General features: G+C 31.7%; 5 protein-coding genes across 5 annotated transcripts; 1 reads left to right on the top strand and 4 right to left on the bottom strand.

Moving 5' to 3' along the window:
* Positions 1-4,794: 4,794 nt before the first annotated feature.
* Positions 4,795-8,001, top strand: LOC124929287 (synaptotagmin-2-like). The gene is made up of 12 exons (XM_047469611.1): positions 4,795-5,271; positions 5,560-5,658; positions 5,742-5,792; positions 5,888-6,011; positions 6,146-6,264; positions 6,365-6,466; positions 6,542-6,616; positions 6,701-6,777; positions 6,863-7,109; positions 7,205-7,555; positions 7,645-7,776; positions 7,853-8,001. Exons 1-12 carry the CDS (start codon positions 5,161-5,163, stop codon positions 7,982-7,984), a joined length of 1,620 nt encoding a protein of 539 aa, XP_047325567.1. The 5' UTR covers positions 4,795-5,160; the 3' UTR covers positions 7,985-8,001.
* Positions 8,002-8,741: 740 nt separating this feature from the next.
* LOC124932083 (E3 ubiquitin-protein ligase CIP8-like) lies at positions 8,742-10,136 on the bottom strand. Its single transcript, XM_047472689.1, has one exon. It carries the CDS (start codon positions 10,078-10,080, stop codon positions 8,983-8,985), a length of 1,098 nt encoding a protein of 365 aa, XP_047328645.1. The 5' UTR covers positions 10,081-10,136; the 3' UTR covers positions 8,742-8,982.
* Positions 10,137-11,421: 1,285 nt separating this feature from the next.
* Positions 11,422-13,789, bottom strand: LOC124928941 (catalase isozyme 2-like). The gene is made up of 8 exons (XM_047469194.1): positions 13,775-13,789; positions 13,465-13,561; positions 13,088-13,365; positions 12,128-12,955; positions 11,996-12,085; positions 11,816-11,883; positions 11,620-11,713; positions 11,422-11,484 (listed from the first exon to the last, which is right to left on the bottom strand). The coding sequence occupies exons 1-8, from the start codon at positions 13,787-13,789 to the stop codon at positions 11,422-11,424; spliced, it is 1,533 nt and encodes a 510-aa protein (XP_047325150.1).
* Positions 13,790-15,281: 1,492 nt separating this feature from the next.
* LOC124931287 lies at positions 15,282-18,399 on the bottom strand. The gene is made up of 4 exons (XM_047471720.1): positions 18,260-18,399; positions 16,430-17,139; positions 15,891-15,974; positions 15,282-15,688 (listed from the first exon to the last, which is right to left on the bottom strand). The coding sequence occupies exons 2-4, from the start codon at positions 17,043-17,045 to the stop codon at positions 15,585-15,587; spliced, it is 804 nt and encodes a 267-aa protein (XP_047327676.1). The 5' UTR covers positions 17,046-17,139; positions 18,260-18,399; the 3' UTR covers positions 15,282-15,584.
* A 1,490-nt stretch (positions 18,400-19,889) lies between these two features.
* Positions 19,890-22,913, bottom strand: LOC124928943 (U-box domain-containing protein 15-like). Its single transcript, XM_047469197.1, has 4 exons — positions 22,647-22,913; positions 22,312-22,428; positions 21,777-22,202; positions 19,890-20,939 (listed from the first exon to the last, which is right to left on the bottom strand). The coding sequence occupies exons 1-4, from the start codon at positions 22,911-22,913 to the stop codon at positions 19,890-19,892; spliced, it is 1,860 nt and encodes a 619-aa protein (XP_047325153.1).
* Positions 22,914-23,975: the final 1,062 nt, after the last annotated feature.

Below are 23,975 nucleotides of genomic sequence, written 5' to 3' on the forward strand. Positions count from 1 at the left end.
ACCTTCTGGTCAAAGAGTAATGTTTGAAAAAAAATAAATTAAATGTTTCCTTAGATAAAAGTCATGTTCGTCCCTCTTATTATTTATTTATGATGAAAATTTCCATACTGATCATGCATTGTCGGCAAATAGTAACAAGTTTTGTAATTAGCGGCTGTTATCTATTTGCATTGTCACCCCCTTCCCTTAGAAAAAGTTCAAATTAGAGGTGCAACTTGCAAGTTTGTCAAATGAGCTGCTGTTTTTTTAATTAAGTTTTAATGTTACAGTCTTATATATCTATAATTTGATTTTAAAAAACTTTAAAATAAAATTGTGTAGAATACTCACCTCTGCAAGCCGGTAATGATAACAATTGGTGGGATTAAGGGTGCTGATTTTTTGTTTTTATTTTTTTATAATTTTGTATAGTTTCATTAATTTTGAAATGTCATAGGTTTTTGCATAATATTATGTTTTGAAAAAGTTATTGATTCACATTTAAAATTAAAGTTAAATTCATTATTTGTGAAATCAAAAGATAATTGTACATGTAATGTAAACGTAAAAAAAAAAACATAAACAACAACAAAAAAACATTAAAAAATCTCAAAGCTTTGTATCATGATTCTAAAAAACAAACATAAAAAAAATTAAGATAGACTTAGAACTAAATTTTTTATATTAATTTTATTTCAATTTAAAAACTTAACATAATTCTCTAAATCATAATTCTCACTTAAAACATTTTAAGTATAAATATTAGTAACATTTTTAATCTTTTAGACACCACTTTTATTACTTAAACTACTGAGTGATTATAAGATTAATTTATTTTATTAATATATTTTGTAAAAGGTATATGAAATATTAAAAAATGATGGTCGAATAAGTACAACGAAACAAAATATGAGATCAGAAAAATTAAAATTTATAGACAATAGTTTATGGACAAAAAAAAATTAACGTGCATGAATGTCTTCAAAAAGGACGATTGAACTCTTCAACCGACTTCACATACTCTTCGAAACAAATATCAAATAGTGTCATAATAATAATAATGTTATGGATTATATATACACATTGACCGAATACAATAACTGAAAATATGACGATTTATTTTCAACTCAGATAGTCTATCAAAAGATAACAGGGATAATAACTCAACGATTCAGTTCAATCATATTTGTTGTCTCGATCCAAATTAACAGAGACTCAGACATCACCCACTAAATTTCAGACATACTCCAAGAAAGACATAAAATATCTGTCATCCCGCGACAATGCAGAAGAAGGTGATGCGTTGATTCAACCTCTCAACCTCTATAATGCACATCCGACTAATCATTTTATCCTGTTTGATTTAGCAATTTTGACTTATTACTTTTTATAATCTTTGTAATTTTAAGCATATCATTATTGTTTAATTAATTAATAGTCAATATTAGCATCTCATAATAAGGAGTAAGAAGAAAGAAGATGACCTTTATGGAACATGCCAAGAGTGATGAGAAAGAAAGCCTGGGCATGATTGTTTTGTTCATTTGGGTGGTGTTGACAACAATGAGATGAAAGCTACCTCTCAAAGAAAGGGCCAATTAAGGTGACAACAAATCTCTTAACAAATATTATTAGCATTCTTAATAATTGAGGGACCCTTCTCTTTATTATTCTCACATCACATGGATAGTTGTTTTCATATTTCTCTCATTTGCCCTCCATCTATATGCACATCTTTCAATTTTTCCTTCACATATGTATTAATCTTGGATAGTTGAGATGAAAACAAAACTTTGTAAAAAAAAAAAATAAAAAAAAAAATTTGTCTACCCTTGAGATTGTAAGATAAATTATTACCTAAAACACATGAATTTATATGTCAACTTTTAAGATAATTAGTCGAGGTAGACCAAAGATGAATTTTACATTTTAACAAATCGGTAAACCTAACTCATATTCAAACCAAATTAAATTAAATTTGGTCAACTCATTATCAAACCTATATTAATGAATAATATGGGTTGGATTAGGTAACTCAAACTAAATTTTAGTTTCTAACACATTTATTACTCGTTCAATATTTATCATGTTTTTGTTCGGTTAACACATTTTTGATTCGTTTAACAAATAATTTGATTTGTTTTACCTAATTTAATACGTTTTTGACTTATTCAACGCGTTTTTAACTCGTTTAACTAATATTTGATTCGTTTGACCTATTTTGACTCGCTTAATACGTTTTTAGTTTTAACAAGTATGTAACTCGTTTTAATCCAATTCACACGATTTTGATACGTTTAACACGTTTTTGCACGTTTAACACATGTTGGCACGCTTAACACATTTTTGACATATTTAACATGTTTTTTCACGCTTAACACATGTTGACACGTTTAACACATTTTTGACATGTTTAACATATTTTTAACACGTTTTTGACATTTTAACACGTTTAACCCATTTTTTTACACATATAACATGTTTAACACCTTTAGCACGTTTTTAGCACGTTTAATACATTTTTTTCATATTGAACACATTTGGGTACATTTAATATATTTTTGATATATTTAACACGTTTTGACACATTTAACACGTTTAACATGTGTTTGACAAATTTAACACGTTTTTGGAACGTTTAACACATTTTTGACATATATAATATGTTTTGACACGTTTTGGATGTTTGACACATTTTGGCACGTTTAACACGTTTTTGACATGTTTAACACGTTTTTGGCATGTTTAACACACTGGTGACATATTTAACATTTTGATCCGTTTAATTTGTTTTTTGTTCTGTCTAATATGTCTCTGACATTATTATACATTTTTTTGATCCGTTTAACATAATTTTAATTTGTTTAAAAATATTTTGATATTTTAATTACTAAATTAACTGAAGAAATAATATGTGAGATTAATATGAATTATTTAAATAATTCATACTAAATAAAGTTTGAATATGGTAAACTCTGTTAATTTTTATAAATAAATTAATTCATTAAAAAGTTTTAGAATAATAGTGTGATATGTTAGTTCTTTATGACTAAACTATAATTAATATATATATTATTAATGTGTTTTAAATTTTTTAATTATTTTTTATTTGATTGTAATGGAGATTAATGTTGTAAAAATCAAGAGAATATATTGAAATTGGAAGATGATTAGTTTATATTGAATTGATAAGAGAGATTTAAATTAAATTTATTTAATTTGGATAACCTTAATTCAACCCAAATTAAACAACTCACTCATACTCAGCCCAACTCAAATTAACTTACTCAAAATAATATTTTAGGTTAGGGTTTGGATCAACTCGAGATATGCTCACCCCTATGTCTATTTACAAGTCAATTATGTTGTAAAAACTTTACTTTTTTAAGCAGCGATTCATAAATAAATCACAAGTGATACACAATTTAAAAAAAAAAAAAAAGTTTACATGATTCATTATGATAAACTAAAATTTAGATTTCATTCATTGAAATAAGTAATTGTGGATCTATGTTATATAACTAAAATGAATTTGTCCAAACTTGTCAAGAATATTTAATTACGATAGTGGGGAATATATATATATAATTTGTGTTAGAAGTGAATTGTAGAATGCTTTTAGATTTTTGAAGTCCAATTCTCATTTTAGTGTTCCCTTTGTCATATATTTTGGAACTATATATGAAGACTTTGATTAAAAAACTTGGATTGAAATTATTTAGATAAAAGAATAAATAAGTAAAGATTATATAGATGTGGCTTGATATTGGGATGATTTGAGATAAAAATAAATTAAAAGCTATAAATAGATGGGAATCATGGGATCATTTGAAAATGAAAATGTTTAAGGATAGTTTTGCTTTGAGCTGTGACACTAATTGAGCAACTTAATTAAAGTGGAAGAATTCATATATAATTCAAATAAAAAGCAGGATTCTCAATAAAAAAAACATACTAATTCAAAAAAGTAAAAATCTGTGATAATGAGATATTGTGTTGATTTAGTATAAAATCCAAATAAATATATATAAAGTTGAAAATTAAATAAATACAAATTGTAGATTGACTTTTGAAATTCTAAACCTTGTTTGATCTTGGGTTATTTAATAACTTTTAGAGGATAATTGGAAAAATATATTTATTTGAATAAAATAATTAATTTATTATTATTTAATATTTAAAACATTGTAACAAATAAAATAGAAATAATTTAAATATTTTAGTTAATAATTTAAATAATATTTAATAATATAATAAATTAATGAATAATTTTATTAAAACTATTTACCGTAATTTGAATAAATTAATTTTTTTTATAAAAATATTAATATATAATAATAAAATAAAATAAAATTATTTTATAATTTAATTAATGAATTGAATGAGATAACCATTGAAAAAATATTGGTTGAATTTGAATTATTTAAATAAATAATTTATTTACAAAAATAATTCAAATAACCCTGATCAAACAAGTCCTACTAAAAATGAGATGGAGATTTGAATGTTTGGAGACCTCATTAAATTTGATATTTACTCATAAAAACAAAATGGGTTCATGACGGGTAGGACCCACCCGATGCCCAATACTAGTCGATAATTGGATATTTATTATTATAATGAATTATTTTTTAAAAAATAAAAAATCTTTATTGGACGGATTTCTCCATTCGCCTTATGCGTTACCGACACTTGCCGTCTTTCTCTCTCTCATTGATGATACGCTTCATTCACGCGCTGTGTCGGAGAGAAGAAGGAAAAAAAAAAAGAAAAAAAAGAAAAGGAAAGTCCATATTTTGATAGCCCTTATGAATTCCGTTTGTGTGGATCGAGAGAGGGTCGTTGCAACACAAGATTGGGCAGCAGAGAAACAAATGCTCTCGCGTTCTTCTTCTTAATGAATCTCACTCTTCCTCTTCCTCCCCTCCCATCTTTCTCCATTTCTGAAACGGACCACGCCTTTTGGGGCTTCTTTTCTTTTATCTAACGCCTTTCTCGAGGTTACCTTTCAGGAGATTGGATATGGAAATGTGATCCAGATTCTAATTTTCATTCTTCTCCCGCTTCTGTTGCCTGCGAGACTTTCTTTTTTTGTTTTCTCCCTGTTTCTGTTGTGGGTCAGCTCTTTTCTTAGGTGAATTCAAGACCGGCGATCTGAATATACAAACTTCAGAGAAAAAAATGGGTATAATCAGTACTATAATGGGTTTCTTTGGATTTGGCGTGGGGATCACAATTGGCCTTGTTGTCGGATATTATCTTTTCATCTATTTCCAGCCAACTGATGTCAAGGTCTCTCTCTCTCTATTTCTCTCTCGCTTTCTCTGTATATATGTTTATGTATGTTTATTGCTGCCTTCATGATTCTCTATGCATTATGAAACGTCATTGGTTTTAAGTAATTGTCTAGTGGCTGAATCGTTTCCGTGTGACTCCTAGTGTTGTTTGTGTATTCAGAATATATTTTGTTTGAAATTTGAATCAAAAGAGACAACTTTAAGAATATATCATGTTTTGATTTTGATTCAGAAGAAAGAAATGTTTGTTTTTGCTTAGTTTTCATCTTCGGCTTTTTGTCAGGACCCTGACATCCGCCCACTAGTTGAGCAAGACAATGAAACATTGCAACGGTTGCTTCCGGAGATACCACTTTGGGTTAAAAACCCAGATTATGATCGTGTAAGTTTTCACATCGCTCTCCCGAAAATTGTAATTAAAAACTTCAGTTAATAAAAAGATGAGATGTTGTTGTTCTCTCACAGGTTGATTGGCTTAACAAATTCATTGAAACAATGTGGCCTTATTTGGACAAGGTATTTTCTCTTCTTCAATTAAGGTTTGGATTTATCCCTTATTATAGCAGAACCAATTACTAGTTGGGCATTATGTTGTGTGTTCAATGCTTCAGGCAATCTGCAAGACTGTAAAGACTATAGCAGAACCAATTATCAAGGAGCAGATCCCTAAATACAAGATTGAATCTGTGGAATTTGAATCACTTACATTGGGCTCCTTGCCTCCTACATTTCAAGGTGAATTTTTCTTTGTCCATTCGCCACCCACCAAAAACAACAAAATATTGTGAGACGTGAGAAAAGGGTATGTGTGAAGATAATTAGACAGATGATATGATCAAATCTGAAGCTTCCTACTATTTTTGTGGCAGGAATAAAAGTTTATCTTACAGAGGAAAAGGAATTGATAATGGAATTATCATTGAAGTGGGCTGGAAATCCTAATGTTATTGTTGCAGCTAAGGCATTTGGACTGAAAGCTACTGTTCAGGTAATACAAGCTTATGTCTGTTTTTTTTTGTCTATTTATTGGTGAATCATATGGAATTTAACTGATATGTGATGTTTTTGTTTGTTTCCATGGCATTTAGGTTGTTGATTTGCAAGTGTTTGCATGTCCTCGTATCACCCTGAAACCACTGGTTCCAACCTTCCCATGTTTCGCAAACATATTTGTGTCTCTCATGGAGAAGGTAGGTTTTATTTTACCCATCTGTAAATGTGCTCCTTTTACTTAAAAATTAACTGAAAACTGAGTTTTGTTGCAGCCTCATGTTGACTTTGGACTGAAAGCACTAGGAGCTGATGCAATGTCAATTCCTGGCCTCTATAGATTTGTTCAGGTTCATAACTTGAGGTTCATAGATTCTTTTTGTAAACTTAGTTTTGATGATGATATGCTTAAATTTTGAATCTTTGAACTTCAGGAGCTTATTAAAGACCAGGTTGCTAATATGTATCTATGGCCCAAAACTCTTATAGTACCAGTTATGGATCCAGCCAAGTAGGTTTACTTTCGGTTTTCACTGCTTTCCACTTGAAAATTTTGCATCTTTAATAGATTGATATTCGACCACTATTTAATGCAGAGCAATGAAGAGACCTGTTGGTATTTTAAATGTGAAAGTTGTTAGAGCACTGAAGCTTAAGAAAAAAGATCTTTTGGGAGCATCAGATCCTTATGTGAAGCTGAAACTAACTGACGACAAGCTTCCATCGAAGAAAACAACTGTCAAGCACAAGAACTTGAACCCTGAATGGAACGAAGACTTTAATATCGTCGTTAAAGATCCTGAAAACCAAGTGTTGGAGATAGATGTCTATGATTGGGAACAAGTATGTCATGTCATAATAATATTAAGTATTAGATCCTCTGATAATAATAACCTTCTCTAAAATGTTTCTCTTCTTTTTTTAAATTATGTAAAAAGGTTGGGAAGCATGACAAGATGGGTATGAATTTAATTCCATTGAAAGAGCTTGAACCGGAACAAACTAAAGAGATGACTCTAGAGCTTCTGAAAAATGCGGATCCTAATGATGTTCAAAATGAGAAATCTCGTGGACAGATTGTTGTTGAGGTTATGTACAAGCCTTTCAAGGAAGACGAAATACCAAAAGATGACGACAATTTGGACGATGTTCAGAAAGCTCCAGAAGGAACTCCAGACAGTGGAGGTTTGCTTGTAGTAATCGTTCATGAAGGTCAGGATTTAGAAGGAAAGCACCACACGAATCCTCAAGTTCGTTTGCTATTCAAGGGAGATGAAAAGAGAACCAAGGTATGTTATTATTATTCCTACACTTTCTTGTCTAATTGGTTATTTTTTTGTAAAATAGTATTAAAATATATGGATTTCTGTGAGAACAGACTGTGAAGAAGAACAGAGATCCGAGGTGGGATGAAGAGTTTCAGTTCATGTTGGAGGAACCGCCAACTAACGACAGGATACATGTTGAAGTTGTTAGTACTTCTTCCAGAATGGGCCTATTGCATCCAAAGGTATATATTTATTTAATTACAATCAAATCTCTTGGTTGGGAATATAATAGGAAGCTCTCTTTCTTTATTGTTTTAGGAAACTCTTGGCTATGTGGATATAAACCTGTCTGATGTGGTGAGCAACAAGAGGATTAACGAGAGATACAATCTTATTGATTCGAAGAATGGAAGGGTTCAGATAGAGATGCAATGGCGAACATCGTCGTGATTATGTCCATGTGAAAGCAGGGTTTTGGTTTGGTTTGAATTGGATTGCTTTTGATTTGATTTGATTTGATTTGGTTGGTTTGATTTGATTAGTTGGTTATGGAAGCAGGACCGGTAGACAAAATTCCAAAGTCCACTGCTTTAATGCTTCTTCTGTCTAGTTGTGTACGCTGTTGAATAAACTTGTTTAGCCTCATTTGTCATACTCACCTTCATTTTTAATAACTGGGGTTCTTCTCTTCTTCCCTTTCCAATTTTCAATTAGAAAGAAATATCAATTCAGGCATTTGAGCATTTTTAACTCTACTTTTAGTGAAAAGAATATATTTTTTTATTAAAATATTAGTCAATTGTGACCTAATTAATCATACAAAAAAATGAAGTACAAGTTATGTATATAATTATATTTCAATTGGAAGAGGAAATGCAGATGTTTTAAACTATGTTTAACTGATCAGATTGGTCGGTTCTTTTTTAGTAAATGTTTATACACTATCAAAACCTTGTTATATAATCTTATGCATAATAATAATAATGACTAAAACTTTTAGATATCTTTTTTCAGCTCCCCTTCAACCACAACATGATTTCATTCCCTTCCTATTATGTATTGCAGTTTTCAATAACGCCCAAAATTCACAGTTCTATTCTCATCAAAACCCTAAAATCACTTATTTGAAAGCATCATCAATTTCAAATAAGGACTGGACTGGTTTAAAGAACAAAACAAACATCTGCAGATTGTGATGGACCAAAACTGAATGCAAAAGACTAAACTTTAAATTATCATAATCTTCTTAGTTGGGTGGTTCATGAAAACAAATAGCCTTTCACATGATTGATGATGAATGGAATCTTACACTGACAAAACAAGAACAAGCAAGGATGGAGGAGGAGCAAGGTTGAGAAACAAGGATGGTTTCTTTCCAGCAAATGACTATTTACAATCAGACATATGATTTTATGATGTAAATTACAGTAGTAGTAGTAGTAGTTGTTTCAGGCGCTTCCGGAGGAGGAGGAGGAGCTGGACGGGTCGAGTTCTAAGCCAGCAGCAGCAGCAGCAGCATTTTTATTAATGGGTTCTTGAGTCTTCTTCTTCTTCATCCTCTCTTCTTCATACTCCTGATCATCTGTCTCCAACTCATACCTACATACAGGGCAAGAATTCCTTGAACTTAACCATGGAATAATGCAATCTTCATGGTACAAATGTGAACAAGGTAATTCCTTGCCGATCTCTCCCACAGCTACCGATTCCTTGCATACAGCGCATACCACGGACTCTTCCTGTGATTTAATCTCAATCCTTTGAAGAGCAACAATGGCTGATTTTGAAGCAGGCGGGGCCCCTTTTCTTCCTCCGCCGTCTGCTTCGGCCAGATTCTGCAATAGAGCCTCGTATCCAGCCGCATCCACGTAGTCCTCCGGGTTTCCTACGTAATCATCCGCCTCGGGAACCTGCAATCGCAGCTGAATGGAGTTATCCTCGATCCCCATAACAATCTCCGCCCAATCGAGTATCCTGTTTCGCCGGCTTTCGGAGCGTGTGGCGAAATCGCGGAGACGGAGACGAAGCACGTCTCTCTGTTGTCTCCTGCGATTCTCCTCCTCATCCTCTCGACCTCCTCCACGATTAACGTTATCGTCGTCCTCAGATCCGTCTTCTTCTTCTTCTTCTTCATCATCATCTTCGTAACGCACCTCAACCTCGTCGTCGTCGTCACCGTCGTTGTCCCATCCTTCCATCTCGATTCGAAGATAATCGTCATCGGAAGGATCTGCCGGATCGGAGTGCGGCGGCGGGTTGTCCTCGCGAGTAGCTTGAGCCATGAGACGGAGAACCTGAAAAAAGGGATTAGTCAAGGAAGTAGGGTCCATCTGATCGGGAATAGAAAATTGTTCTTCGGAGTAGGCGATTAATTCAACGAAACCGCCCTTGCATTCGTGACAGATGACATCGGAAATATCGGTTAGGGTTTCGATGGAGACGCGCTTGTCGCAGTGATGGCACCAGTACTGCAAGGAATCCGATTCGGCCGACGATGTTGGGAGTTGCTGCTGCTGCTGCTGCTGTTGTGGAGCATCATCGGCCATGACTATTTGGTAGAAGAAGAAGAAGAGAGAGATTGAAGAAAAAAGGAATGAAAGAGGTCTCAAGACAAGGGCTGAAAGTAAGATTATGGCCGGAGGAGGAGGAGGAGATAATATCCATCCAACGGCTCACACACAATTAACGTCTATCTATAACACACAGGTTTTCTTTAACAATAAAACTTTACAAAATATTATTATTATTATTATTATTATTATTATTTAAAGGATGTAAGTTTATTTGACTTTCAAAACAGTAGAAAAGTAAGAATTTAACTCTTTTTAATAACTAATTTAAATTGTTTCTTTTTACATTCAAACTCTTTCGTCTTACAATCAGTATAATTTTTATTTTTTTTAACTGCACTTGAATTTAGAAAATAAAAAATTAATATATGACCAGGAATTTGTGTCTATTTTCAACACAAATTAACAATTTTATAAACAATTTAAAATAAAAACATAAATAAGGAGTTATTTCAAACTTAATTAAATATATTCAAAATATCATACAAATTAACTCTATACAAAAATCATAATTTTTCTTTTCATTTATTAAATAATTAATTTTAAAATTATCTATAACAAATTTTACCTCTTAAAAAACTTAATTTTTGATTAAATAGTTTATTTTAAAATAATAATATAACATTTATGAAGTCTCTTTGAAGTTGGTTGTATGGGCAAGTTTTTTTTATATTTTGTAATGATCCCAAAAGTTGACTATGTTTATGGTTGTTATTTGACTTCGCTTTTGAATAACTTATAATTAATTATAATTTAAATTTAGTTATTAACTGATAAATTTTTACATTTAATTGATTTAATTGCTATTAAGTACAATGTATTTTATTATGTAAAAAAATATAATATTTATAAAATTAATCAAAAAATTGAGTTAAATGTAACTAGTTTTTTTTTTATACAATTACAATAAGCAAAATGATTATTTATTTACAGGAACTAAATGTCATTTTAAATATTTATATTTAAAGAAATTTCAATTACACAAATTATCAAAGAAAATTTATATAGAAGAAACCTAAAATCATTTAATTATTGTTTAAATAACATATTCTATTTATTATAAGATATTTTATAATTAAAATATATAATTTCTTCAACTGTAGATATTTTATTAGAAGTATTATTTATAAAATTTCTGTTTATACAAACATTTTACAAATCATGCTAATTAAGTTGTGGTGATTATCATAACATACAATGAAATGATTGTTTATTTAATTTAGGGTTTATCTATACAAACTATTTGGTAATAACTATAGTAATTTAATACACAAACTATTTTTTATCACACACGAGTAAGGTTTGTTCTCGTCATGATCAAATGTTGGTTGGTTTCACATTAAAGTGAGAAGCCAACTTCTGACCCAGAGACTTGTCAGCCTGCACACACCACAAACATTACAGTTTAAAATGGTGCCACCCATGAGCCCATGACCCTATTAATTGTGTAATCAAAACTAAGACATTTTTTCTCGACTTTTACTATTTGAACTAATAACGAAAAAGATAATATACCCGAGACCAGTACGTGATCCAGATGTGGCGGATCTCATGGGTACAACGTGGGTCGCTCAAAGCCTCGATCCATCTGCGGATGAATCGCTCTTGTCTGGAATGATAAACATAAGAGAGGGGTACTTCAGAATTAAGATGATCATTTTCATCTATTAACAAATGACACAAGATATATATAGTTGTCAAAATTATTAACCTGTCTGGTAACCAACTGCGGTATCTTTCTCCAGGTTGCTTGAAATTATTCTCTTTCTCAATTATAGCCTGCACAAACAAAAATTAAACTTATGAAGCTTGTTTGATCTAGATTTTTTTTCCTATATAACCCCAAATCAAATTACAAGCTTGAAGACGGATCTATAGAGAGCTGGCTGACCTTTTCGCGCTTTCCATTCAAAACAACAGATGGAATTGGGTACCTCTCAGCATTTCTAACAGGATCATATCTTGAAGGGAAATAATTTACCTGGAAGAAACAACATTAATAAGACAGAATCAATTAAATTACATGCAAAAGAGAACATTGTTGATAGATAGATAGATAAGACAAGACACCTACCTCTTCATCCCTATGCATGAAGTTCATGAAACCATCATGGTGATTGTTATGATGAATGGATTTAGGAGCATTAACAGGAAGCTGAAGATAGTTAGGTCCAAGACGGTGCCTCTGAGTGTCAGCATACGCAAATATCCGAGTCTGAAGGATCTTGTCGTCTGTATAGTAAATACCAGGTACAACTAATGCAGGGCAGAACGCGAGCTGTTCATTCTCAGCAAAGAAGTTATCCACGTTCCTATTCAGAACCAACCGCCCAACCGGAATCAGAGGCAAGATATCCTCCGGCCAGGTCTTGGTAGCATCAAGTGGATCGAAATCAAATTTGTCTTCATCAGAAGGAACAATTACCTGAATAAAAAGTTTCCACTCTGGATAATTACCAGCTTTTATTGAGTCATACAAATCCTGTGTGGCATGGCTGTGGTTAGCTCCTCCAACCTTAATAGCTTCATCTTCCAATAAATTCTTGACTCCACAAGTGGGTTTCCAGTGAAACTTAACATAGTGAGTCTTCCCTTCTTTGTTTATTAAGGTGAAGGTGTTAACACCTGAGCCTTCCATATGTCTGTAGTCTTGGGGAATACCCACATCGTCGAAGAGGAAAGTGAGCATGTGCAAACTTTCTGGATGGTGGGACAAGAAATCCAAAATTCTCCAATTCTCCTGAATATTGGACTTTGGATTTGGCTTCAGAGCATGGACCAAGTCCGGGAACTTCATACCGTCACGGATTAAGAACACTGGGAAATTGATTCCAACTAGATCAAAGTTTCCCTGTCACAAATAGGATAATAGGCCAAACTTTTTGAATACAATTATATATGTTTGGCAATACATATGAAACTTAGGGTTTGAATGTCCAGAAACATCCATCTAGTCAGTATAAAGCTTAATTAATTAATTTACCTCCCTTGTGTAAAACTTGACTGCAAAGCCCCGAGTGTCCCTGAGGGTTTCAGGGCTTCCACGTTCATGAACAGCAGTGGAGAAACGGACTATAACAGGAGTTTGGACACCCGGGGAACGAAGGAAATCAGCAAATGTAAGGTGGGAGATGTCATGTGTAACCTCAAAAAAACCCTTGGCACTTACTCCCCTGGCATGGACTACACGTTCTGGAATACGTTCCCTGTCAAAATTGGCAAGTTTTTCCAACAAATGATAATCTTCAAGAAGGATAGGATCTGTCAAGCATGAAAAACAGCACATAATTTAATCATGTAAAATCAAATGGAAACAACAAAATCTTCATTCATTTCAACAAAGATGTCTATTAAGAATACCTCTAGTTCCAACAGTCAATGAAGAATCGTTGTTGTAAACCGGTGCACCAGAATTTGTCGTCCAGAAAGGAGAATCGAAAGAGGATGATGGAATGTACTGCATCACACACAACAGAAAGAAAGAGGAGTCTGGATTGGATTGCAATCACAAGTATATCATGGCAAGGCAATCTTGCTTGTTTCTCAATAATATAAATATATACACAAAATGAACACATGCAATGTACGCAGCTTAATTAAATACAGAAACCATAATAAGAAAGCCATATCAGAACTGCAAATGCATAAAAGTTCAAACAAGAGATCTTACCTTGTAAGGATCCATGGGAGAAGAAGAAGCAGATGGAATAATATCAGACTTTCTGATCGGTATGAGTGAAAAAACAATCAAAATTAAGCACTTTTATACTAGTAGTTTATTGTGATTTTTTAAAACGGCACTCAACAATTACAGAATTTAAGATATAACGTAATGGGTTTGATTATTATTTATCTTATGTAACTTAAACTTATTATTATTACATGATTCAAACTAAAAAATCACTTCATTTAGGGATGGTTGCTCAAACTTTTACCATTTATGCCATGTTTATCTATTTATAAATAAATAACGTAACCGGAACAATCTTAATTAGTAAGTTAGAAAATTTCTATTTGGTTTCTTTTAGTTTGTGACAATTTATTTATCATTGTGTTGGATTTCTCTTTCTGATTAGATTATTTTCATGTTTTTTTTTCTTTGAATTAGTATATCAAAGAACAGCCCTTGTATCTTTCTAAATTTGTAGTGTTTTGTAATTTGTCGTTAATCCAAAATAATAGGTCACATTACTTATTTTCTTTTATTAGAAAATCAGAGTTGTAACAATCTCTCATCTCTCTATGAAGATCAAACATACAAGCAAACACTATATAATATTTCAATCTTTTCTTATTTCTCATCTCTATTTTATTGATTCATGAAATTTTCAATGCACTTGTCAGGTTATCTCACCTTCTATGTATTAAGGTTTTTTCAAGAAAGTGGGTCTTTTAATTATCTGTGTTCTTGGTGGATGTTTTTTTTTCTCCCTCTCTTGATTATTTAATTAATCAATCATATTGAGTTTAACAATTAAATAATTGATGTTACATAGAATAATGTATTAGTACCACAAAAGTTTGTGTACCCCAATAAAATGTATAAAATTGTATTTTTTTTTTTTTCTCTTTATAAATTTCTATTGTTTATCCCAAACAATGATGATTCAAGCCAATCAATTTTCTCTACTTAATTTAAACACTCACTCAAAATTGTCTTTAAAATTAATAAAAGATTTACTCAAACGTATAGTTATTTTAAGCTAAAAATTATCTTTAAAAAAATACAACAAGAGAGTTTTACAATTATCCTCAAACTTAAACTCTAAAATTGTTTTAAAAAATATAAGAGAGTCACACGTATCTCACATTTAATATACATATATAACTAAATAAGTTCAAAAATCTATTTATTTTGTATTGATTCAAATACATACTTGTATTTTGAAATGAGAAATCATAAAATAAAATAATAATAAATTTAAAAAATCTCAACTTACAAAACACCAATCAAACATCTCATCAACTTTAAAGTCTTAGTGCTTGTTTGATTCCAACTTATTTTCTTGCAATTACAAATAAGTTGAGAATAAAATTGAATCATGCTTATTAATTTTTTCTATATATATTAGGGAATAAATTGAATAAAACTAACTCTTTCTTACCTTTTATGTATTTACCCATACAATCCATTCTTATGATCATATTTATGGTGATTAATTAAACTAAATAACTAAAAGAAAACAATAAATCTATTGAGATTACTTACTACTCAACAATATAGCCATAAATGGTTTACAGCATTTTTTTCATGCATATATAAGCAGAGGAACCAGTTGCCAAACATCCAAGAACAACATAATGCTAAAACAACAAAATACCATGATGTTAGACCAAAACAAATCGTGATCATCTCCAACAGACCAACCAACCCCCATTTCTCATCATCGGACTCATCATGAACCTACTACAAAGCCTATATCAACTCTCTTCAAGCTGTCTTTTTTAGAAAAAAGAAGCTTGTTAAAGCTTGGCATGGTTCATCTCGGATCGTTCGTAGCAGTGACACAAGTTTTATTTGAATTATTCGTGGGACCAGCTTTCCCAAGTATGTTTAGCACCTTCACCCGCTGCATCTCTTTCCCTGCCAACCAATCAAAAACAAATGAATCTACAAAAAGGAAATTAAGGGAATTGATTTTTTGATTGTAATGTTTCTAAGGAGATAGGAGAACCAGGTCAAAGAAGGAGAAATTGAAAATGGAAAGAGAGCAGCAAGGAATCTCCTATTGGAAGGAAGGAAAACAAAAGAAATATTGAATTGAATATAGGAAATGATTTGTTACCTTCTTCTATGGTCAGCTGGATTGCTCTTGTCTCCAATCCAACAGCATGTTTACTAAGATCAGATGGTGACAGAAGCAGCATTTCTGATTTGAGTCAAAAAGGGAAATTTAATAAAACAGCCTTCTTTCCTTCCATTAGAGAAATCATTGGATCACTTAATTTAAATAAATTCAATCAGTTTCTCTAATTATATGACATAGTTGGATACATCATTTAATTAATTAAGCATGATTAAAAAAAATGCAGAGTTTTAAGCATGTCTAGATTTTGTCTTTTGTAATATTTCATATATAAATATAGATTTTGAGTTTCATCTAATTGAGGCTGTCATCGTCTTTTTTGTCAAAATAAGACAAAACTAACCTTGTTACAAATCAAACGACTGTCTTTTGTAATATTTTATATATAAATATAGATTTTCAGTTTCATCTAATTGAGGCTGTCATCGACCATTTGTCAAAATAAGACAAAAATAACCTTGTTACAAATCAAACAAATGTGAGTCTAGTTTGAATAAAGATAGAGAGGGCAGGCTTACTTTGAGCGTAATCCCTTTGACTAGCTGACTCATCACACTGTTTTAAGAAGTTTTGTAAAGCAACAAACCGCTCGCGCCATTTGTTATTAGCTGCCTCAGTGAGTACTGGAAAGACTTCTGTTTTAACCTTAATTCCATTGGATTCAACTGTGTTATTCTTCCAAAGTGGTACAACTTTAGGAAAGATAATTCCTGAAGCTGGTGGTGAAACTGCATTATCTTTAATTTGGGTCTGTTGGGGCAAATCCTGCTTCATATTATTGTTAGCATTTGGTCTTGACGGTAAAACCTTAGTTTTCTTGTCCCAGTTATCATGTCGTGATTTTCCTAGTTCTGCTTCAAATCTTTTACGAACATCAGCCAGATGATCATTTACGCCTTTACTTATCAACGACTGTCGAGTATTTACAGAACCGCCAGGAGTTTGTCTCTTGGATCCAGAAACCTTAGCTACATCTGCACTAGTTCCTTGATAGTTGCGCACAAAGCCTTTGTTGTTATTCTGCACATCCTTCAGAGCTATTTTTTTATTAACCGCAGTTGATTGATTATGGCACAAAGGAATGCCAGTCTCAACATTACCCAGAACGTTGCTTTTCAAATCAGGATTGATCATTATGAAAAAGAATTACTATTCGACTGGAGCTGAGATAAGAGTCCAAGCTGAAGAATGGGAACAAATAGGATCTGACCCCAGTTCAATCAATTTCCTACCCCAAAAAAAAGTTATACATAAATAACATATATTTGGATAAAGCATGCATATAATGTAACATTGTCTGTATAATGATAACTGGAGCATATTATGCAACAAGTTTCTCTTGAAACATAAAAAAAATATAGTACAAGCAAAATCCATATTAACACTAAAAAACACCAGATGAACAATAATAATAATAATAAGAAGAAGAACCTGTTATACCAGAACTTTGACCTCCTATCTTCCTCTTACAAACTTGTTTGGTCTTATAGTTAGGGATAAAGTGGTCAATATCTAATATAGATTTCATGATCGAGAAGACAATGACAAGTAATTTATACTCTAGTGTGCTGAATTGCTTTTTTGGAGCTAATATCTATGAGGTATGGAGGTGAAGAAATGCCCGACCCTACTCCTAGAATTGCACTCATTCACAATTGGGGTCCTAGATTTGCACTCATTCACAATTGGAGAAGGGTGCACAACACCTTAAACTAGGGCTTAGTTTGCTTGAAACAATAACCAAACCGAAAAACATAAAACATTACAATTGAAACTCTATTTTTAATAACCAATTAGCAAATAAGTAGGACCATTGAATAAGCTGGAATCAAAAAATACCCTAGATAATGACAATTACAGCTCTTAAACAGCAAAATCTGCCTTTTTTTTTCATAGTATTCATACACCACAATAGACACAAATCAAAGCTTTCAGCGGCTGAGAAATAGCCAGCCCTAAAAATCTAAATTGACAGCAGTATGATCCCAGAAAATACAATAGGGAGAGTCTACCGTATTTAAAGTAATAAAAACAAATTAGTCAACGAAATTGAATGAAAGAACTAGGGTATCATAAAAAATTCCTTGAATCGAGCTAATCCGAAAGCAAGAGAAGTAAAATTAGCTACAAATGCCAAAACAGGAAAATAACAAAAAAATGACAACTTCGCAATTAAGATTATTCCAAATCGAGACCCTTTAACAGCAGTTTAACGTATTGAAAAGGGACTAGAGGAAGCTAGCTAGAGAGATTCTTAAAGATGCAAATGGTATTATTAGGCTAGTAGACAGTGGAGAAACAGATCTAGAATCAGAGAGATGAATAAGAAATCAAAGTGAGAGAATTACCGGTAGAGATTTTTGTGGAGAGGGTTTCACAGGAGAAACGAAGACATGATTTAGAAGGAGAGAATAGGGGGGACGGCGCGAGGAAGAAATGGAGGTTTTTGAAAAGACGGAGCTTTGGCTCCAAAGAGAAAGAGTTTATATCAACATTTAACAACTGTTAGGCTATATTTAGTGAATCTACTTTTATTAGTACTAAAGTTTGTTTGATTGATATTAACTTAATTTACATAGTTTAACTGCAATTAATAGTAAGTATTTGATATTAAATATTTAATTATATGTGATTAATGTTTTTTTATTCCCATTAATGGAAAATTTGACTTCTCTTTAATATGATTAATGTAGCTAAGCTGTTAATTTATTAAAATTAAAATTGAAGTGTTTGCAAATTTGTGTAAAACAAACAAATGAGTCAAGATTCAATTTTTACTTTAAAAATACCTTCTTAGTTTAAAAAAAAAAATTGTTAGGTGTGATAATTAAAGTCAAGTTTCTATTGCTAAGTTAACTTTGAATTTTACTTATGTTTATGTTTAGTAATTTGAGTCAAAAGCTTGAGTATAAACTTAATTTTTGACCGAAATCTGATTCGATTAACTCAATGTAATTAATATCAATTCTCTTTATTTTATATTAAAATGACATTCACGCAATAAAACAATTAAGTTAAATTATAAATTTATTTAAAAAAACATTAAAAAAATGAGTGAGTGAGGAAAAAGTACACAATAACCTCTAAAAGAAAATTGTAAATGAATTGGCGGATCCAATTTGATTTATTTCAATTCGACTCAATTTTGACTTGGGTAAAATGATGTATTAATCAAGTTAAACATGTCAATCTAATTTTAACCTAAAACCAAAAAATACATGACTCTAACATAATTTTTTCGTGTTCAGTTTGTGTCGAGTTAGAAATTTTCGTGTCGAGTAAAAAATGTTTACAAATTTATAAAGAAAAGAAAAGCAAAATAATAATTTTTGATCAAATAAAGAATCAACTCTTTGAAACAAAAATTTTCCAAGTTTTGTTTGATGTTTGGGTTATTTGAAAGAAAAAAATTAAAAATATAAATTAATTAGATTTTTAATTAGTTGAATTATTAAAAGTATTTAAAATTTAAATTATAAAAATAAAGTGGATATATTGAATGATTAAAAAAAATATCATAAGAATTTACTTATGTAAAGATAAAAACATTTAAATACTGTAACATTTTTTTTAATATTCAGAAAAAGGTGTTGATTGAATTTGTTTTTTATATATTTTATTTTAGAAAGCAGTTTTTTACAATAATCTCCCCCATGTTTGATGAACTTTATTTGAAATTGATCCACGGTTTCTAGAATATTACACACAAACATATGTGTTTTTCCAAATAGGCAACTAGAGAATAAAGATAAGCCAAATTTTATATTGACCTCTAAACTAAAATAAATATTTAAATCCAACCTTTCATTTTCATTTTGATGTCTTTTGAATATTGTCATTAATAAATAACTATGAATTTAATAAAAATGTTCCCATACTAAAAAGACATAAAATCATAACCTTTGGGAAATGAATTCACCCGTTATAACACTATAGTTAGAAACAGAGCTAAGTTAATAAAGGTTGTTTGTTGAGTCCTTAAGGAATTAGTTTATAACTTTTCATGAGATCCATAAGTGAATTGGCTTTCCTTTGTCCTCTACTACTTCCATTACACGAAAGGTCAACCAGATGTTCATAAACGCCATTCCGAACCGCGATCATTAGGTGATTGGGGTCCTTATTACCCAACTCCAAAAGAAGAGCAGCAGCACATTCCTTGTTCTTTCTAGTTCCTTCCTCAATCAGATTAACAAGCATTCTAATAACATAACACTTTCCCATCTCTTGTCTCCCATCCACGTTCGATGCCAGAATAAGCAACAACGAAAGAGTCTCATTAACCATATCTATATTCTTTTCCTCCAGAAATTTCAATAAAGTGGAAATTATCCCAACCTCAATTGCCCTCCCCCTATTTGCTCGATTAAGAGACAAGTTAAATAGAGCCGTGGCAGCATCTTTCTTTCCCCGAATTGTTCCATTCTGCAATAAATCAACCAATGGAGGAATCCCGTTTAAAGATCCAATCTTTGCTTTATTCTCGTCCAGCATTGACAAACTGAATATAGCTGCAGCAGAATTCTCCTTTGCACAAATGGATCCGTTCTGCAGGATCTCTATAATGCCTGCAAAAGGTTCTTCTTCTGATATAAGCTTCTTGTTGGATTCTTCTATGGAGAGATTCAAAAGTGTAGTCACGGCGTTCTCTTGGATTGTTGAATCTGGATAATACAAAAGCTGAACTAATGGCGGGATTCCTCCACTATGTGCGATGGAAATTCTTTTTTCGGGACTTTCTTTTGAAATCATTCTGATTTCGGTCACGGCCTTCCTCTGTACTTCCAATTGGGTAGAGGATAACTTTCGGACAAGAGATACGATTTCAGCGCTTTGTTCTATCAGAGAGCCGGAGCTAGTGGTCACCTTTTCGGGGAAATTATAATTTTTCTTCTTACACCACTGTGAAATTATGTTCTTCAGGGCAAAGTTTGGGACCAGAAATTGGTGCGCCAGAACTAGCCCTGTTTTGGGACATGTTTTATGATCGGTGTCTAACCATTTCTGTATACTTTCTCGTTCATATGTCTGCATTCATAGAATACACAAGATAGAAGACAGCCAAGTTAGTTCATTCCATTCTATTTTATGAAATTGGAAAGGAAATGAATACAAGAATATTTGGGAGCAAGAATAGAAAAAAAATGAAGAAATATGGATAGGAATGTGCTTGTTCAAAGTGAAACTTTGAGCAAATAAATGTTATTGTTCAAAACATGAGTTATCATGCAAAGAATGTGGTATTCATCCTTAAAAATGATGAACTAGTTGATTTGAAGAATGAAGAATTAGAATGCTAATATTAATAGCTGTAGTTGGGTTTGAATCTGGATTTGAAAGAGAGAACATTAACAAATTTATTAATATATACATAATTAAGTTATGTTCCAGAATATTATCTCATCTAAATCAACATCAGGATAATATAATTTGACAAAAAAATGTGCTTTCAATCAAATTTATACGTTTACTCTTCCAAACTCAACTCTAAAAAGTGTTTCCAAATGGGCATGGTTGATGTAACTAGAAGTAATAGTTTCATGTTCATATGTTTCAAAACCGTTTGTTACTGCTAATTTTAATCAAATGAATTGCCTTTTCTAAAAAAAGTCAGTTCATTCACTAAACAAGTCAACTGTTGAGAAATCACGATAACACTGATCTAAAATGATAGATAAAATGGTAAATTAATGAACACGAGGTTCGGCCAGCACGGGTAGTTGTCCATTATATAAATAATGGTCAAGTATATTCATGGGAGTGCATCATGTCACAGAAACAAAATATCCCTACCCTCAACCCACTAATAACAAACCCTGATTTCCTTGTGTATATGAGTTATATCTAACAAGAACATTTACTCACCTGTCCAGTTGCCACAATAACAGGATCCATCATGATCTCTAACGAGATGGGGCAGAGAAATTCGTTAGGGATTTGCAAGGATGCAGACTTGGAAAGTGTTTCACAGGAGGAAGGAATATCAACCATGGTTGTTTCTTCCTCCATTCCTGCAACCTGTTTTAAATTTCTAAGAATTTTTAAGATTTGCTGGTTTCCTTCTGTGTTTTGGCCTCTTTCTTCTATAAGATTTTTAACAGCTAATGTTTCTATTCTAAGATCCTCAGTTCCATGTAATACAAGCTTGTTTGCCAGCCTCTCTATGCTGGCTCTGTCTACATTCCTGTTATCTATTGTTGATAGAACCACCATTATGTCCATTGTTAGTTCCATGTCTTGAGTAGTATCTGTTCGTTTTGCCTTTCTAAGATGTATATGCATCAATTTAATCTGAGACATGGTTTAAAGAAGAAAAAAGAAAAGAAAAGAAGAGCATAAGCAATGACTTCTCCTTACAATCAGTTTTTAAAAAATACAATGACTTGGAGGAGAAAATGACCTGTTCTTTGACTTCTTCAGAAATACCAATTGCACTGTATGGCATGTCATCTAGAGCCTGAATTAATTGCTCATAAACATGGTGGAATTTGAGCAAGACATTCTCGCTTTCCAATGCCTGGATTTTGATTATGAAAAATTGTCATGAGCATAAACATCAACAATATAAGTGACAAAGATGTCAATGCATTTTGCATAACTTCGAAACTGACAATGGTGTTATATATATAACTGTATTCTAATAACTGCTCTCTCTTCTTCATCGTGCCAGGCTGCCAGCAAGGGTTTGTAAACTCTAAATTGAATACAAAGAAGAACTTGAGAAGGAAACCTAACCAGATAAATTTTGCTTCCTTCGTGACAAGTCTTCAACAATGCCTTGGCAGCGAGAATCGCCTTGTTCAAATTAGATAAAGAAGAAATGGCTGATTCCGCAAACTCAGACTCTAAATCCTTCATCTCCTCGAGGAGTGGCACCAGGAGCTTTAATCGCATGATGAGATTGCATGCTTCTTTCTTTTGCGTCATACGATAATCTCCAATCGAATTGATTGACTCAATGAGAGCCGTCAGGTCATGAATCTCCTTCCGCAACGCCTCCATTTCTCGTCTTCTCTGCATAGCGAAGTGGAACCGGTGACCTGCTGAAGAAACCGGCAGGTCAAGAAGAAGACCATGCACATCAACGAGCAAGGAGAATCGAAAACGATTCGAGATCATCAAATCATGATTTTCATGGATTTTTCAATAACATGTGAAAAATATTATCATTATCATTATTATTATTATTATTATTATTATTTATATGTAACATAATCTCAATATTGATTATCATCATTAATATTGATTTCGAGCAACATTTTAGAGGGCGGGGAACAAGAATGAAGAAAACCAACCGTTTAATTTTATATATTAATTATGAAATTCAAGCAAAAAAAACAAAAAAGAAAAACTCAGGCCCAATACGGCCCATTTGTTTTTTCTGAAAACATTCTTATTTTTATTTTTATTTTTGTTTAGAAAGTTCATTTGTAACCAAAGTTGTCAACTACTTATTACTTTACATTAAATTGGAAATTAATATTTTTTTAAAGTATTTATATTTTATTAACTCATTAGTATATTAAGAGAAAAAAAATTGTTTAGCTTAAATTCAATTATAAAACAATGACTCTGAGTGATCTCTACCTTTTCAACTAAAAAAAATACTTTATATTGTATTATTTTATTCTTTTAGAAATTTGTATTTTTTTTTGTGTGTAATATTGTCTCTTTTAGTTATTAATAAAAGTTTTATCAATGAAAAAACAATAATTGATATTATTCTCTCATATTCTAATGGTTTTTTTTTTTTTATATTTAAGTTATCCCAAACTCCAATAAATTTAAGGAGTTCGTAATAAGGGTAAAAGAAAACATAAACCCACTCATTTTAAAATCTAGTACATATATAATATAATTAGTATTTTCAACTTTAATGTCTTAAATGATACACCTGAAAGTCAGTTTTACAAAGTCTCATTATAAAAAGTTGTAAGAACGAGTGATCTATAAACTTTAATTATTATACACTTACTTTCACAAATGAAAAAAAATCACAAAACAAGTAGTGCATCCTAATTAATGCGAGGATGAATATTGTTATATTATTTCGTTTTTTTTGGT

Source organism: Impatiens glandulifera, chromosome 3 (genome assembly GCF_907164915.1).
Source record: "Impatiens glandulifera chromosome 3, dImpGla2.1, whole genome shotgun sequence".
NCBI lineage: Eukaryota > Viridiplantae > Streptophyta > Magnoliopsida > Ericales > Balsaminaceae > Impatiens > Impatiens glandulifera.